The sequence below is a fragment of the Portunus trituberculatus genome, chromosome 34 (assembly GCF_017591435.1).
Source record: "Portunus trituberculatus isolate SZX2019 chromosome 34, ASM1759143v1, whole genome shotgun sequence".
Classification (NCBI taxonomy): domain Eukaryota; kingdom Metazoa; phylum Arthropoda; class Malacostraca; order Decapoda; family Portunidae; genus Portunus; species Portunus trituberculatus.
In genome coordinates this window covers 10,646,381-10,664,345 of record NC_059288.1, presented here as the reverse complement: position 1 = coordinate 10,664,345, position 17,965 = coordinate 10,646,381, and the positions used below count along the sequence as shown (strand labels likewise).

Below are 17,965 nucleotides of genomic sequence, written 5' to 3'. Positions count from 1 at the left end.
CCCACCTCCTTCACCACACCATCACTATCTTCTCTTACCGCCTCTCACTCACCACCACCATCACCACCCACAACCTAACCTAACCTCATCACACCACACCACACCACACTACACCACACTACACCACACTACACCACACCTCACCACACCTCACCTCACCACACCACACACACAACACCACACCACACCACACCTCACCACATCTCACCACACCTCACCACACAGACCCTGGCCGGAGGAGGAGCAGCAGTTTTCAACCCTGTGGTGTCGCATGGTGCTTGCCTCGTGTGGGGAATGGAACTTCCGACTCCGAGACTACCCACAATCCCTCCTGCTCATGAAGGATGTGGTGATCTGGGGGAGGCTGATTGGAGCAGAGCAGAAGGCCAGCAAAAGAGGTGTGTGTGTGTGTGTGTTTCTTTTCTGTTTTGATTGTGTTAATTATTGTTTTTATTTTGTTTTGTTTTTTCTATTGGGTTTTGGGTATATACAAATAGCTAGGTTACAGCTGCTGCTGCTGCTGCTGCCCAACCACCAAAACAACCAACATGGAGATACACAGATAATTAGACCACCACCACCACCACAACCACCACTAACCTCACCTCCTCCACCCAGCCATCCGCACAGTGAACGTGGAGGTGGGAGCGCCGTGGTCTGACGTGAGTGTGGAGCGCACCATGTCAGCCCTCAAGTTCTACCACGACTTTACCTGCGAAGTGAAGAGCTTTACTGCCGCCTACGGTCCGTGCTGGGAGCCGGCCGTGTCCCAGTTCAATATAGGTGAGGCAGAGAGAGTAAGAGAGAGAGAGAGAGAGAGAGAGAGAGAGAGAGAGAGAGAGAGAGAGAGAGAAAACACCACCAAACCTAACCTAAGAAATAGAGAAATAGAGACAGACAGACAAACAAAGAGAGAGAGACAGACAGACAGACAGACAGACAGACAGACAGACAGACAGACAGACAGACAGAGAGACAAAGAGAGAGAGAGAGAGAGAGAAACAGACAAAGAGAGAGAGAGAGAGAGAAAGAGAAAGAACACCACCTAACCTTACCTAACCTAACCTAAGCCCCCACCCCCATCTCGCCAGCCCTGTCCCTGATCAACCAGCCGTCCCGCGACCCCTCCACTCCCTTACCATGGTGGGACAAGATGCGACTCCTCTTCCACGGCCGCCTCACGCTGATAGTGGACCGCATGACCCTGCTGCTCCACGCCTCACTGGACCCTTACAACACCACGGAGGAGATGGAGCTCACTTGGACCTCCCTCACCATGGACTGGACCAATGGTATGGCCTACACTGGGATACTGGGAAGGTACACTGGTTGGGGTACACTGGCTGGGGTACACTTGGATGCTGGGAGACTACACTGGCAGGGGTACACTGGGAGACTGGGACACTGGGGTATACTGGGATACTGGGAGGGTACACTGGGACGCTGCGGTACACTGGGACACGGGGAGGGTACACTGGGACACTGTGAGGATAGATTGGGACAGGGAGGATAAATTTACTCATGTGACATCTAATTCTTACTTTTTTATTTCATTTCTATTAACTTTTTATCTTTTTTTTTCAGCGAGAGTAATCTTCAAAGGGGAACTGAATGTGTTTGTACGGACGGCCTCTAAGTATGATGATGCCAAGCTGCTCCACCTCCCCAGCCTCAAGGTGTGTGTGTGTGTGTGTGTATTTACCTAGTTGTATTGTACGGGGTTCAAGCAGGGCTCATCTTGTCTTGTCTCCATGTCTCTATTCATCCAATTTTTCTTTAAAGTTATGTGTTTGTGTGTGTGTGTGTGTGTGTGTGTGTGTGTGTGTGTGTGTGTGTGTGTGTATTTACCTAATTGTATTTACCTAATTGTAACATACGGGAAAAGAGCTATGCTCGTGTTGTCCCGTCTCCATATCTATTAATGTCCAGCTTTTTCTTAAAATCATGAATATTCCTTGCGTTGACCACTTCCACGTCTAAACTATTCCATGCTTCCACCCTTCTATGAGGGAAGCTATATTTTTCACATCTCTCCTATAAGTGGCCATTTTAGTTTTTTCCCATGCCCTCTCGACATTCTTCCATTCCACATACACAGATCTTCCCTATCCATTTTTTCCATGCCAATCATCACTCTGTATATTGCTATCAGGTCTCCCTTTCTTCTGTTTTCCAGGGTTGGAAGTTGCATTCTTTTCAGTCTGTCTTCATAAGTCAAATCTCTTAAGTCAGGCACCATTTTCGTTGCAGCCCTCTGTACTTTCTCTAGTTTCCTTATGTGTTTCTTTAAGTTCGAGCCCACTGTATTGTTGCATATTCAAGCCTCGGTCTTATCATTGCAGTAATTATTTTCTTCATCATTTCTTCATCTAGATATACGAACGCCACTCTTATGTTCCTCAATAAGTTCAATACTTCTCCAATTATTTTGTTTATATGTCTCTCTGGCGATAGGTCATTGGTAATTGTCACCCCAAGGTCTTTTTCTTCATGACTGGTTTTATGTCTTCATTTCCTATCTTGTACATACTCCTGATTCTTCTTTCACTCTTGCCAAACTCTATTTTCTTGCATTTTGTCGTGTTGAACTCCATTTGCCATGTACAGCTCCATTTCCATATTCTGTCCAAGTCTTCCTGGAGTAGTTCGCAATCTTTGTCACATCTCACTTTTCTTAACAATTTTGCATCGCCTGCAAATAGGCTCACATAACTGGACACCCCATCCACCATGTCATTTATGTAGACTGCGAACATTACTGGTGCCAACACTGATCCCTGTGGAACTCCACTCTCCACCAATCCCCATTCTGATGGTCTGTCCTTAATTATTGTTCTCATTTCTCTTCCTACCAAAAAGTCTTCCATCCATTTTAGTAAACTGCCATGCACTCCTCCTACCATTTCAAGTTTCCAGATCAGTCTCTGGTGTGGTACCTTATCAAAGGCCTTTTTTAAATCCAGATATATTCCATCAGCCCAACCATCTCTTTCCTGTATTACATCTATCACCCTCGAATAGTAACATATCAGGTTTGTCGTGCATGAACGCCCTTTCCTAAAACCAAATTGACACTCACAAAGTATGTCATTTTTCTCCAAGAAGTCTGTCCATCTAGTCTTCACCACCCTCTCACACATCTTAGCTACCACACTTGTAAGTGACACTGGTCTATAGTTCAATGGGTCTCTTGTTACCTGATTTATAGATTGGGACAATGTTAGCTCTTTTCCAGTCTTGGGGCACTACACCTTCCCTTAATGAGGCATCAATTACTTCACAAACTTTTTCTGCCAATTGCTCCCTGCATTCTCTTAAAATCCATCCTGATACCCCATCAGGTCCCACAGCTTTTCTCACTTCTAAACTCCCCATCATGTTCTTGATCTCCTCCACAGTTACTTGAAACTCCTTCATAATCCCTTTCTGTTCCATTACCAGTGGTTTGTCAAAAGCAGTCTCCTTTGTGAATACCTTCCGAAAGCATCCATTCATAGCCTCTGCCATTTCCTGGGATCTTCACTGTATACTCCATTTACTTCTAAACTTTCAATACTTTCTATTTTTGATGTTGTTGTTCACATGTCTGTAAAAAGCCTTGGTTGGTCTTTACATTTATCAATTATATCCTTTTCTTGTTTCTTTCTTTCTTCTCTTCTAATCAACACATATTCATTTCTTGCTCTTTTGTAACTTTCCCACTGCTTAATCCGTCTTTTCCTTCTCCACCTCTTCCATGCATCCTCTTTTCTTGTTCTAGCCTTTTCACATCTATCGTTAAACCAGTCCTGCTTTCCAACTTCTATGTTGTCTTATTGGTACAAATTTTTCTCACCTTCTTTGTATATTTTTATAAATTCCTTCCACTTTTCATTTGCTCCTTAGCACTCTTGAATTTCATCCAATTTGTCTCTTGAAAGAATTTCTTTAGGTTTCCAAAATCTGTCTTGGCATAATTCCATCTTCCCACTTTATATTCTTCATTTCTTCTAGATTTCTCTTCGTCTATCACCTTGAACTCCAAAACTGCATGATCACTCTTGCTAAAGGGCACTCCACCCTCATCTCCTCAATGACCATTGGCTCTGTACTAAAGACCAAGTCCAGTCTTGACGATGCTCCCTCTCCTCCAAACCTAGTATCTTCTTTGACCCACTGAGTTAACACATTTTCCATTGCCAGTGTCAATAGTGTATTTCCCATGTTGTCTCTGATCCTTCCATTGACCAGTCCTCCCAACACACCTCTTTACAATTAAAATCTCCCATCATTATAGTTCGTTCACAGCCACCCAACATTTCTTCAAGACATGTTCCTGTATCACTTATCATTTCTTCATATTCCTGTACTGACCATGCATTTGTCTTAGGTGGTACGTACACCACTATGTAGTGCCTCTTTTTTCCTTCATTAGTTTCTGCTCTGATCTTTAGCACTTCTGCCTTTCCCATACCTTTTTTCACTTGATCCACCTTTATATCTTTTTTAACCAGCAACATCACTCCTCCTCCCATCTTACCTACTGTGTGTGTGTGTGTATTTACCTAGTTATATTTACCTAGTTTTTTATTATAGGGTTTGAGTGTGTGTATTTACCTAGTTGTATTTACCTAGTTGTAGTTTTACAGCTTTTACGCTCGTGTGGCCCCGTCTCCATATCTACACTTATCCAATTTTTCTTTAAAACTATACACACTCGTTGCTATCACCACTTCTTCGCTCAGACTGTTCCACGTCTCAACACATCTTTGCGGGAAACTATATCTTTTGATACCTCTTAGACATCTTCCCTTCCTCAGCTTTTTACTATGCGATCTTGTGCTTCGACCATCATATTCTTCTCTCAGGAGCAGTATCGTGTGTGTGTGTGTGTGTGTGTGTGTGTGTGTGTGTGTGTGTGAAGGTTCAACTATGACTTATGTTCCACAACTCTCCGCTGCATTAGAAAAATAATTCTAGTCTAGTTGAAGTGACGCAGGGTTTTTAATGGTGTTTTTATGTTTCAAGTGATAGTTTAATTGTTTTATGGTTCAAGTGACAGTGTAGTTTTTTTTTTCTTTTTTATGGTTCTAGTAGCAGTTAAGCTTTTTATGGTTCAAGTGACATTTTTATTTTCTTTTATGGACATTAATTCCCTTTATTTTTCTAGTGACAGTTTAGTTTTTTTCATGGTTTTAGTGTCTTTTTTTGTGGTTTGGGTGACATTAATTCTTTTTATTGTTTTAGTGACAGATTAGCTGTTATTTATCATTCAAGTGACAGATTAACAACATTTCCACATTATGAGTAGGGAAAACACTCTTGAAAAACAAACAACTCATCTCTGTGGCCTTGGAAAAGAGTCATGATGAGAGAGAGAGAGAGAGAGAGAGAGAGAGAGAGAGAGAGAGAGAGAGAGCAGAGCATTTATAAATAGGAGAGGGAGAGAATAACCAAGCCACACCAATCATTTCACCACTATCATTTCCTCACCACAGACTGGAAAACACTCACTATACTGTATGAAAAGATTAAAAACATGCTTTGCCTCACTTACTCATTCCTTCCTCCACCACCACCACTACCACCACCGCCACCACAGCTGACTATTAAGATGAACTGGCAGTGTCAAGGCAACCCAAACGACCACCACTCTGTCATGTTGTGTGCGCCAGACAAGCTGCCAGAATACTCCAGCAACCAGGTCTGTTTGTCTGTCCGTCTGTCTGTCTATGAGTGCCCACTATACTGTTAATCTAACCGTCCAATCTCAGCTCCGTCTTAGATCTAACCTAACCTAACTTAACCTAACCAAACCAAACCAAACCAAACCAAACCAAAACGAACCTAACTTAACCTAACCTAACCTTATCTAACCTTACCTTACCTTACCTTACCTTATGTAATCTTAACTTACCTTAACTTACCTTAAACTTAACTTAACTTAACTTAACTTAACTTAACTTAACTTAACTTACCTTACCTTACATAGCCTAATCTAATTTAAGCTTTTCCCTGCGATACACAGCAATCTTCAACACTAGCAGCAATGTGTGTGTTTTTTTTTACAAGTGTCTGCAAGAAAATGGATTACAAGGATTGGTTATGCAGTCTCCAGCCATTATGATGTTTGTAGGTTGCTGTAGAACAATAAGAAATGTCTCAGTGCTTAGTGATTATGGAAAGATGTGTCAAATAACAATCTTAATGTAACCTTACCTTGACCTGACCTTAACCCTTTAGTGGCCAATCATAGAAATAGTGGATACCAAAAATTACTTTTATGATTGTAAACTAGATGTATTTCTAAGACTTTTTTACTCCTGAGGATTTTTTGCTTTGGTGCACTCAATCCATGCAGTGCTTGGGCAGTGAAGTGGCCCATGTGGGATGCTTGCCTGGTGTGGGGTATAAAAATATTTCATGTCAGTCTTTTTAATTAAAGTTGAAATTTGTGGTAATGAAGTGTAAACCATATCATATTTAATAGTAAGACCAATTATGAATCTCATTTCAAATTAATGCATGTTTGAAATGAAAATATAGTTTAGAAAATAGTATTTATTAATAAAAATGTAAAAATAAACATATATAATAGATATACATACGTACATACATACAACCTAACCTTACCTTACCTTACCTTACCTTACCTTAACCTAACCTCTCTCTCCAGGAGCACGACTCGTACCGCGCCTTCCGTTCCCAAAACCTGAACATGAACATTGTGCTGGAGACTAAGACAATGAAGAACAACAACACCATCATCACGCCGGTCATCGAGGCAATGTTCTACGGCAGCACCCTCAGGTATGCCACTCATCATCATCATCATCATCATCATCATCATCATCATCATCATCATCATCATCATTTTTCTCCTCCTCCTCCTCCTCATCATCATGGTCATCCTCCCCCATCTCTTTATCTTATTATTCTCTATCAATTTTTTTCCTCCTTATTCTCCTCTTTTTTTCTCCTCCTCCTCCTTCATCTTCTCCTTCTTCTCCTTCTTCTCCTTCTCCTTCTCATTCTCCTTCTCCTTCTCCTTCTCCTCCTCCTCCTCCTCCTCCTCCTCCTCCTCCTCCTCCTCCTCCTCCTCCTCCTCCTCCTCCTCCTCCTCCTCCTCCTCCTCCTCCTCCTCCTCCTCCTCCATTCTTCTTCTTTTTTTTTCTTTTTTTTTTTTTTTTTGTCTTGTCTTCTTCTTCTTCTTCTTCTTCTTCTTCTTCTTCTTCTTCTTCTTCTTCTTCTTCTTCTTCTTCTTCTTCTTCTTCTTCTTCTTCTTCTTCTTCTTCTTCTTCTCCTCCTCCTCCTCCTCCTCCTCCTCCTCCTCCTCCTCCTCCTCCTCCTCCTCCTCCTCCTCCTCCTCCTCCTCCTCCTCCTCCTCCTCCTCCTCTACTACTAGTTATCCTGTCCTTCCTCCTCCTCATTTTTCTCATTGTCTTTCTTTTATGGCTTTTTTTTCCTTGCACTTCCTCCTCTTCCTCATCTTCACCACCTGTCATTTTCCTCACAGGTGGTTTGAGAATCTGAAGTTCATCCTGTCCGGCGTCACTCGGCCCACTCGCCGCGGCCCTCTCTTCAAGAACACCAAGGCACGCAAACCTCAGCTCTCCAGACACTACGGCACTGTCCACCTCTCCATATCCTTCCATGTGAGCCAAGAACTGTGACAAATACTCTGATAATTCACTGTTGGTATTTGTTTTTTATTATTAATATTTTCATGGATATCTTGATAGTTTTTCTTTGGTTGTTCTTGTTCTTTTTTTATTATTATTATTGTATTTGTTTGTGTTCTTTCCTGGTATATTGATAGTTTTTTTTTTTTTTAGAGCTTCAAACTGTGATTTGTCTTTGTGTATGGGATAGTAGTGTGTGTGTGTGTGTGTGTGTGTGTGTGTGTGTGTGTGTGTGTGTGTGTGTGTGTGTGTGTGTGTATTTACCTAGTTGTACTTGTAGTTTTACAGTAGTGTGTGTGTGTGTGTGTGTGTGTGTGTGTGTGTGTGTGTGTGTGTGTGTGTGTGCGTGTATTTACCTATTTGTATTTACCTATTTGTGATTACAGGGCCCGAGCCGTAGCTCTCTATGTCCTGTCTCTTTGTTCACACTTGTCCAATTTTTCCTTCATTTGACTGACACTCACTGCACACACCACATCCACGCTCAGTTTGTTCCATGCATCAATGCTTCGATACGGGAAGCTATACTTCTTGATGTCGCTCGTGCAGGAATCTTTCAGTATTTTCTTTGGGTGTCCTCTTAGGTAATTACTGGATGCCATCATGATCAGGTTCTCCCTATCCAATATGTCCACTCCATGTACTATTTTGAACATTGTTATCATATCCCCTCTGACTCTTCTTTCTTCCAACATGCTTAATTCCAGCCTATTTAACCTCTCCTCATATACAGTACCTCCTTAAAGTCTGGTATCATTGTTGTTGCTAACCTCTGCACTCTTTCCAGCTTCTTGACATGTTTCTTCATGTATGGTGACCAAATTACTGATGCATATTCCAACTGTGGCCTAATCAAGGTGGCCAATATTTTCTTTATCATGTTCCCGTCCAGGTAATTAAATGCCCATCCTATACTTTGGAGCATGCAATACGTTTTTCAAAATATTCTATTAATGTGCTTTTTTTTGGAGACAGATTACTCTGTACAGTCACTCCCAAGTCTTTTTCTTCACTGACTTCAATTACAGTCTTCCCCCCCCAGCTGGTAGTCCTTATGTGGTCTATATTTACTTCTACCCATTCTCATTACACAGCTTTTGTTGGTATTGAATTCCATTTGCCACGTCCTGCTCCATTCATATATTTTGTCCAAATCCTTCTGCAGTGTGTGTGTGTGTGTGTGTGTGTGTGTGTGTGTGTGTGTGTGTGTGTGTGTTGTGTGTTTTCTACAGGTGAAGGTGTTTTAATGTGTTTAGTGCTTTGTGTTTTAATATTTTGGCTATGTACAACTTAGATTGAATTTCTTACTCGAACAGTTGTAATGTATTTGCTTTCGAAAGGAGTTTAAGATGAAGGTGTTTTTTGTGTATAGTGCTTTGTGTTTTAATCTTTCAGCCACACAACACATTTATTTCCTTACCCAAACAGTTGTATTTATAATCTCTTATATGGCCACACATAACTTACATTTTTCTGCTTGATACAATATGGGGTTTTCACCGGAATTCAAGGGCTAGAGGAGGTATTAATTTGATGCATTACAAGGTGTTTTTCTCGCAGCGGTTTGACGTGCGGTACTGGATGTCGGTGGGGGTGAAGAAGGGCTTCCATCTGCGTGGGGAGCAGCTCTACCTCAGCTCGGGTAAGTTGCACATGCTGCCTTCTGCTGGTGTGGACGGTGGACACACTGGCACTGGAGTACATGGTCTGTCTGTGGAGGGGCCTTGTGTGTCATTGCTCTGTGTATTTAGGAAAGACAATTTGTTGTATACAAGTCAAATTTTTAACCCCTTCAGTACTGGGATGCATTTTTATCCTAAGATTTTTTTTTTTTTTCTTTTATATACTGTGACAAATATCCTGATTGTTTATCGTTGCCATTTTTTTATTATTGTTCTTATTATTTTATTATTATTATTATTATTATTATTATTATTATTATTATTATTATTATTATTATTATTATTATTATTATTATTATTATTATTAATATTATTATTATTATTATTATTATTATTATTTGTGTACCATTAGACCATTTTTTCCTTGAGATTTGTGTACTATTAGACCATTTTATTGACATTAAGAAGGGTCTATGGAGGTCAGGAAATTAATGGCCACAGTCTTCACTATTTTAATCCCACCAAATAAGTTTGTAAAGGTGTGTAGAATCACCAAATAGTAATCAGAATGAATATGGAAATGCATCATGGTACTGAAGGGGTTAAGTTTCTGTTATTTTCTCATAGTTGTCTTGTGCTCAATAAATGCTATGAATGGTGTGTCTGTGAAGGGAATTTGTATGTCATTCATCTGATTATATTTGGGAAAGGAGCTTAGATTTGTTTGTATAAGATTCAGATTTTTAAGTTTTTGTTATTTATTTATTTTTTCATCTCATAGTTGTCTTGAGCTCTATAAATGCTGTGAATGATCTGTCTGTGAAAGGAACTTGTGTATCATTGGTCTGTGTATTTGTAGAGTAGACTAGATTTGGTAGTTTATGATTCAGATTTTAAAGTTTCTCCCATTTTTTTCATAGTTGTCTTGTGCTCTATAAATGTTGTGAATGGCTTGTCTGTGAAGGGGCCTTGTATATCATTGGTCTGTGTGTGAAAAATAACTCGCTACTGCTCTATCGCTCTTCATTGAGTTATTTACCTATTTCTGTAAAACTAGCGCTAACACTTATTTCCCTCAGTTTACTCACGGTTGAGACAGGTCTGACTGCACTTCATTGATTTATACTGTAAAGAGGGGAATTAATGGTAATCATAAATTATGATTAAATTTGTTTGCAATTTGATTCAAGATGTATGAATAAATTGCTTCAATTAGTGAACTGGTTCAAGCTGTATACAATACTCGGGGATAAATATCCACTTACTTTTTAATTATGAGTTACCCCGCCTCATAATGCCACTCTACCTAAAGTACACCTAACCTCTGGCCAGTGGTAATAATGGTTACTTAGCTGGGAGCGAACCGTTTGTTGCTCTCATTCCTTATGGTGGAGTGATGGAGGATAATCCTCAAGGATAATATATATGTCTTGTATTATCCCTGATAACCCTTGTGTATACTTCCCAGTAACCCGTGATCACTTGAAGTAACTTTAGTAGCTAGAACTGTTCACGGCTGTGGTGTGGTGAAGACTGGTTTCGTCGGCTAGTTCCCCGTGAGGCGGGTTATATTCCAAGTTACTGGAAGCTCGATGCTTCAAGTATACTACAACCGAAGCTCCTCGGTTGTCTCCGAGCTAATGAGCTGCTTGGTGCTTCAAGTGTATAACTGAGACTCTTCGATTTACTCATTATTATTCTTACAAGTAATTAATATTAATTATTACCGATTACCCAGATATTTACATTTGCTCAATTACCACAATTATTTACAACATTATATGATTTCTGTGGGAATTTCCCACACTGTGTATTTGTAGGGAAGACGAGATTTGGTAGTTTATGATTCAGGTTTTGAAGTTTCTGTTATCTTTTCATTTATTTATTTATTTATTTATTTTTATAGTTGTCTTGTGCTCTATAATCTTATGAATGGTGTGTGTGAAGGGACCTAGTATATCAATGATCTGTGTATTTAGAAAAGGAGATTAGATTTGGTTATATATGATTAAAATTTTGAAGTTTCTGTTATTCATTTATTTTTTTCATAGTTGTCTTGTGCTACGTAAATGCCGTGAATGGTGTGTCTTTGAAAGAACTTTGTGTATCAGTGTATTTACAAAAGGCGACTAGATTTAGTTATATATGACTCAGATTTTGAAGTATCTGTAATTTTTTTTCATACTAGTCTTGTGTTCTATAAATGCTATGAATGGGATACAAACTCTGTCATTGGAGGAGTGTTGTGTATCTTGTCAGCCACTCATTCACTCACCTTGCCACAGAACACCACTGAACCATGATCCTAATAACTGACAGAGAAGTTTCCCAGCATCACCATTGTCATGTGCCCTGTACCACTTAAAGACCTTCACCACAGCCACCCAGTCAGCCACTCATTCACTCACCTTGCCACAGAACACAACTTAATGCTGGCACCACTTGCTATGTCTTCTGCACCACTTAAAGGGACTGTCCAGTGAGGTTTTTAAAAATCTAAAATAAAGAGGTACGTGGGTAATTTTTTTTCGCTGATAGATGTTTATTACACGTTGTTAGTTTAGTAGTTACAAGTTAATCGACCCATAAATAACTGCATGAAAAAAAATAATAAATTTTTTGAAAAAAAAAATTTCCTTTAAACTCTGTCACCAGAGGACAGATTTCAATTTTGCCAGTACAGATATGAAGTATGTGGTATAACAAAACTTTCCATCTCAGAATTTTGATTTTTTAATTTTGATGGCCATTATGAATTTTTTTTATTTTTTCAATTTTTATTATATAAGATTATATTGCGGAACTTAAACAAAAAATTCCAAATTCTAGGAGATGGAAATGTAGCAGCTTCATTGAGCTTCAAAGTGATACCTCAAAATTGAAAATCTGTTGAGAAATGTGGGAGAAGATTCGATTTGAATGATAAAAAAGTAGAAACAGAAAAAGACAAAAAAAAAAAAAAACCCAGAGATGTCATTTTCATCCTCTATGACCCTGTACATTTATTTGAGTTGGATATTTCGTGCTCATACACCACCATGTGCATCATATATGCTTTTTAGGCATGTTTAGAATATTCTGTAAGACTCTTATGGCACCTGGCTGCCCCTACAATGATTGTAGTTATTAGTCGCTCAAAGGCGAGGGTGTCTCCCATCCATGCATGGTCGGTACTTATAATTTCCACTTGCACCGTTTGTTTAAACATTGTAAGGCAAAAAAAGGCAGGTAAAATAGGCTGGATTGTGGCTTGCAAGGTGTGAAATAACGGGCAAGATACTCAATAGATCATCCTCCCATCGCAGTCACATGGACACTGAAATGGAAGGGGAGAGGGTGTGTTCCTGTGTACGCCATAGTACTGAGTTGCCAGCGCCCACCTTTCCTTACCAAAGAAACCACACTTTTCATGGCTTTTTCTGTGCCTATTATCATCATTTATGGTACGGAGAGTGGGGAGGGGGGAAGCCCCAGGCTGCGGTGGGCATGGCAGGGGCCCTTTAAAGTTTAAATACCCTACGTATTTTAGCGTATTTACCCAAAATACTCCATGACTATGTTGCCATATGTTTGGGGATGCTCTGGTGGTGTTTTGGGGATTTTCATTATTTTTCAGATTTTTCGATACCATGGCCACCGGACGGTCCCTTTAACCTCTTCATTCTTCAGTACTGGGATGCATTTTTACCTTGAGTTTTGGGTTTGATTAGATGATTTTATTTGCATTAGGAAGGGTCTATGGAGGTCAGAAGATTAATGGCCAGAGTATTCACTATTTTAATCCCCTCCACATAAGTTTCTGAAGCTGTATAAAATCACCAAATAGTAATGAATATAGAAATGTGTCATGGTACTGAAGGGGTTAAAGATGCTTCACCACAGCCACCCAGTTAACCATTTAATCATTCACCTTGCCACAGAACACAACCTAATGCTGGCACCATTTGCTATGTCCTCTGCACCACTTAACCTCTTCATTACTGGGATGCATTTTTACCTTGAGTTTTGGGTGTGGTTAGTTGGTTTTATTTGGATTAGGAAGGGTCTGTGGAGGTCAGAAGATTAATGGCCACAGTCTTCACTATTTTAATCCCCCACATAAGTTTCTGAAGCTGTATAAAATCACCAAATAGTAAGCAGAGTGAATGTGAAAATGCTGTGTGGTACTGAAGAGGTGAAAGACTGATCACCACTTCATTTTCCATCACCACAACACCCAGTCAACTCATGTCACTATCTTAGAAGAGACTTTTGCTAGCATTTGACCCTATAATGTACTATGGTGCATTTTCACGTTTATTCTGGTTACTATAGGGTGATTTTATACAGCTTCAGAAATATATGTGGGGGATTAAAATGTGAAGACTCTAGCCATTAATCTTCTGACCTCCATAGACCCTTCCTAATGTAGATAAATCATCAAATCACACCCAAAACTCAAGATGAAAGTGCATCTCAGTACTAAAAGGGTTAAAAGGAGGTTTCAAGACATTTATCCTTTTTTTTTTTTTTTTTTTTTTTTTTTTTTCTAATTCTATTGGACATGCAAGGGGACTGGCAACTAAGTGGGGCTTTTTTCTTAATATTTTTTGTTACCCTTGGGGCCAGCTTTCCCCTCTTACATAAGAAAAAAAATTACCCTTGTTTTATTCTCTCTACCACTTCACTTCCCATCACCACAACACCAAGTCACTCATTTATGTCACCACCTTAGAAGAGAAAGTTTGCCAGCGTCATCACTTGTTTTATCCTCTGTATCACTTCATTTCTCATCACCACAACACCAAGTCAAGCAGTCATGTCACCACCTTAGAAGAGAAAGTTTGCTAGCATCACCACTTGTTTTATTCTCTCTACCACTACATTTCCCATCACCACAGCACAGTCAGCCACTCACGTCACTTATCTCACCACAGAGCACATCCTGACGCTGGTACCGCTGAACGACGGCTTGAAGCACCGGCCACGCAGCTGCTGGGAGGTGCAGTATTTATGCTCTGAGCTGCGGCTGGCCCAGGTGTGGCTACAGAGTGCCATGCAGGAGTGTGACATCTATACCTCAGAGGAACAAGACCAGGAGCAGGAGGTGAGTGTGTGTGTGTACATGTATTTACCTAGTTGTAGTCTTATAGGGCCTGGGCTTTACGCTCGTGTGGCCCTGTCTCCATATCTACTTATCCAATTTTTCTGTAAAGCTATGCACACTCTTTGCTGACACCACTTCCTCACTCAAACTGTTCCAAGTCTCAACACATCTATGTGGGAAACTATATTTTTTAACATCTCTCAGACATCTTCCCTTCCTCAGTTTTTTACTATGCGATCTTGTGCTTTGAATGTCATATTCTTCTCTCAGGATCAGTTTCTCATTATCCACTTGGTCCATGCCATTAATCAATTTATAAACTTGTATCGGATCCCCCTCTCTCCCTTCTCTGTTCCAGGGTTGGTAGATCCAAAGCCTTTAGTCTCTCCTCATATGTCATCCCTTTAAATTCTGGAACCATTCTTGTAGCCATTTTTTGTAGTCTCCAACTTCCTTATGTGTTTCTTTTTATGAGGGGTCCACACTACTCCTGCATATTCCAATCTGGGTCTTATTGTAATACTTATCAATTTCTTCATCATTTCTTTGTCCATGTAGTGAAATGCTATTCCAATATTCCTTAGCAAATTATATGTCTCTCTGAAAATTCTATCAATATGGCTTACTGGTTGATTGTTTTCTTCCATCGTCACTCCCAAATCCTTTTCCTTTTGTACTTTCTCCAGTTCTACTCCATCTCCCATCTTATAGATTCCCACTGGTCGTGTGTGTGTGTGTGTGTGTGTGTGTGTGTGTGTGTGTGTATTGTATAGGATTCGAGCAGGCCTCATAGTGACCTGTCTCCATGTCTATAAAAACAGCATTATTATTGTTATTAAAGTATTTTCTCTCTTAGATAATGAAAAGAGGATTATTTTTGTTTTTTGAAGTATTTATTCCCTTTAAACAATTGGAAACATTATTATTGATTATCTAGGATTTTCTTTCTCTTAGATAATGAAAGGGTGTTCTTATTTTTGTCATTTTTTCCTCTTAGAGAATAAAACATTTTTTATTTTTCTAGTGTTTTTTGTTCTCAAATAATAAAAAAAGGCATTACATTATTACTTTGTTATTATTTTTGCTCTTAAACAAAAAATAACATTATTATATTTTTAGTATTTTTTCCATCTTAAATTATAAAAAAGGCATTATTGTTGTTTTTTTTATAGTATTTTTTTCCTTTTAAAGAATAAAAAAACTATTATTTTTATTATTTTTCCCTCGAATAATAGAACAAGGCATTACAATATTATTTATGTTTATTTCTTCCTGTTTAAGAATAAAAAGCAACATTATTATTGATTTTTCTTGTATTTTCTTCCTCTTAAATAATAAAAAGGCATTATTATTATTTTTTATAGTAGTTTTCCCTCTTAAACAATAAAAAATGACTTATTTTTTAGCATTTTTTCCCTCCAATAAAAAAAGCATTATACAGGCAACCCCCGCTTAACGAAGGGGTTACGTTCCTAAAAAAACCTTTGTTAAACGAAACTTCGTTAAGCGAACTGATTATAACAAGTTTAACCCCTGACTTAAACTTCCATTGAGAGTAAACAAAGCGAGAGTGCATCACAGTACAGTGAAAGGTTTAATGAAAGTAAAAATTATGAAGTTAAACATTTAGACAGTTTGATTTAAGTCACTATAATGTACACTAATGTATGTATGTACGTAACTTTATAATGTTGATGATTTTAAATTTATGAAGGGAGGGAGAGTGAAACGGGAAAGACACTAACCGGCAACCTGTGGAATGTAAACAAATGGTGCATCATTTTATCACATACAAAACTTTTGTATCACATTTCCACAAGGTTTTCCATTTTATCCATTGTAGAGTCACGAGTTCAGGTGGTTCTCTTAGCTTGCAAGGAAGATACAGTCTCACCAGCCTTCATAATAGAGTCTGCTGACTTGAAAATAGTAGAGACAGTAGATGGAGTCAAGATGGTGGTGAGCAATGCTATTAGTTTTCTCACCTCTCTCTCGTGTCTGTGAATAATATCCAGCTTCACTTCGAGAGTAAGAGACTTCCTGGTCTTCTTAGCAACGCTAGGCGACATTGCAGGGCGTTTTGGTGGTAAGTTGAGCGAGGGAAGACGAGCTGCTGCTGACGCTGGTGTTGTTTTGAACAGGGGGAGTGAGTGGTGCACGTGTTGCCCACGAGAGGTGCTGGTGTATTCAAAAGCCTGTCAGCTTGTGTGATACGGCGGTGCTTTCAAACTTGGAAAAAATTACCTGGATAAAACTTCGTTAAAGCGAGTTTGGTGTTCATTAAACGAGCAGATGGTAGTAAAAGGAAACCTTCATTGAAGAGAAATTTCATTGTGTGAACCTTCGTTAAGCGGGGGTTGCCTGTAATTGTTTTTTATAGTTTTTTCCTTCTTAGAGAATAAAAAAACATTATTTTTATTATTTTTGTTATTTTTTATTATTTTTTATTTTTTTCCTCTTGAATAATAAAAACATCACAGTATTACTTTTATTTATTCCTCTTAAACAATAAAAAACTACATTGTTATTTTTATTTATTATTTTCTCTCTTCAAAAGTCATGATTGTAGAAACCTCTCTCTCTCTCTCTCCCATCCAGGAATTGCAGGAGCCGTTGCCGCCGCCTGTTGAGAAATTCTACTTCCTCAACGTGAACAAGGTGGAGTACAAGAGAGAGACCCTCACCCCCACCCCCACCGACACCATGAACGACCCCAGCCAGCATGAGCCCACACATCGCCTGGTGGTGCACGACCTCAAGGTGACACACGCTGACCTTCCCCCTGTGACCTCTGACCGCTTTTCTTGTTTATTTTTCTTTTCTTTTTTTTCTTTTCTCTTTCTTCATTGACCTTCCTGTGACCTCTGACCTTTTTTTTTTGTTTGATTTTCTTTTCTTTTTCTTTTTTCTTTTCTCTTCTTTTTTCTTTTCTCTTTCTTGATTGACCTTCCTTTGACCTCTGACCTTTTTTTTTGTTTGATTTTCTTTTCTTTTTCTTTTTTCTTTTCTTTCTTGATCGACCTTCCTGTGACCTGTCTGCTTTTCTTTTTTGTTTTTCTTTTGTTTTTCTTCTTTTTCTTTTCTTTCTTCATTGACCTTCCTGTGACCTCTGACCTTTTTTGTTTGTCTCTTTTCTTTTTTTTTCTTTTTTCTTTTTCTTCAGGGTGACACATTGACCTCCCTCCTGTGACCTCTGACCTCTTTTTTTTATTATATTATTTCTTCAGATTTTTTTTACCCTCCCCTTTTTTTCTTTTTCTTTTTCTTCTTTTTCTTTTTCTTTTTCTTCAAGATGACACACGCTGACCTTCCTCATGTAAACTCTGACCTCTTTTTTCTTTTTTTGTTTTTCTATTTTTCTTTTCTCGTTCTTTTTTGCTGATGCTTTTCAATTTTCTTTCCTATTTCTTTCTCTTTCTTGTCCTTTCTTTGTCTTTCTTTTCTTCTTTCTTTCTTCTTTTATCTTTATTTGCGTTTTACCTCTCATTTGTTTTTCTTTTCTTTCTTTTTTTGTTTTTCATACCTCTCAATTCTTTTTCTTTTCTTTCTTTTTCTTACCTTTCCTCTATTTTCCTTATTCTTATCTTTTTCTTTGT

The 17,965-nt window shown here is 38.9% G+C and overlaps 1 protein-coding gene across 1 annotated transcript in view; it reads left to right on the top strand.

Moving 5' to 3' along the window:
- Positions 1 to 17,965, top strand: part of LOC123512739 (protein KIAA0100-like) — an 83,923-nt gene that overhangs the window by 34,851 nt on the left and 31,107 nt on the right. The window contains 10 exon segments of the mRNA XM_045269308.1: positions 226 to 398; positions 619 to 783; positions 1,092 to 1,292; positions 1,585 to 1,676; positions 5,582 to 5,683; positions 6,656 to 6,789; positions 7,496 to 7,634; positions 9,222 to 9,303; positions 14,200 to 14,369; positions 16,968 to 17,129. Of these exon segments, the coding sequence (XP_045125243.1) occupies positions 226 to 398; positions 619 to 783; positions 1,092 to 1,292; positions 1,585 to 1,676; positions 5,582 to 5,683; positions 6,656 to 6,789; positions 7,496 to 7,634; positions 9,222 to 9,303; positions 14,200 to 14,369; positions 16,968 to 17,129 (1,420 nt within the window).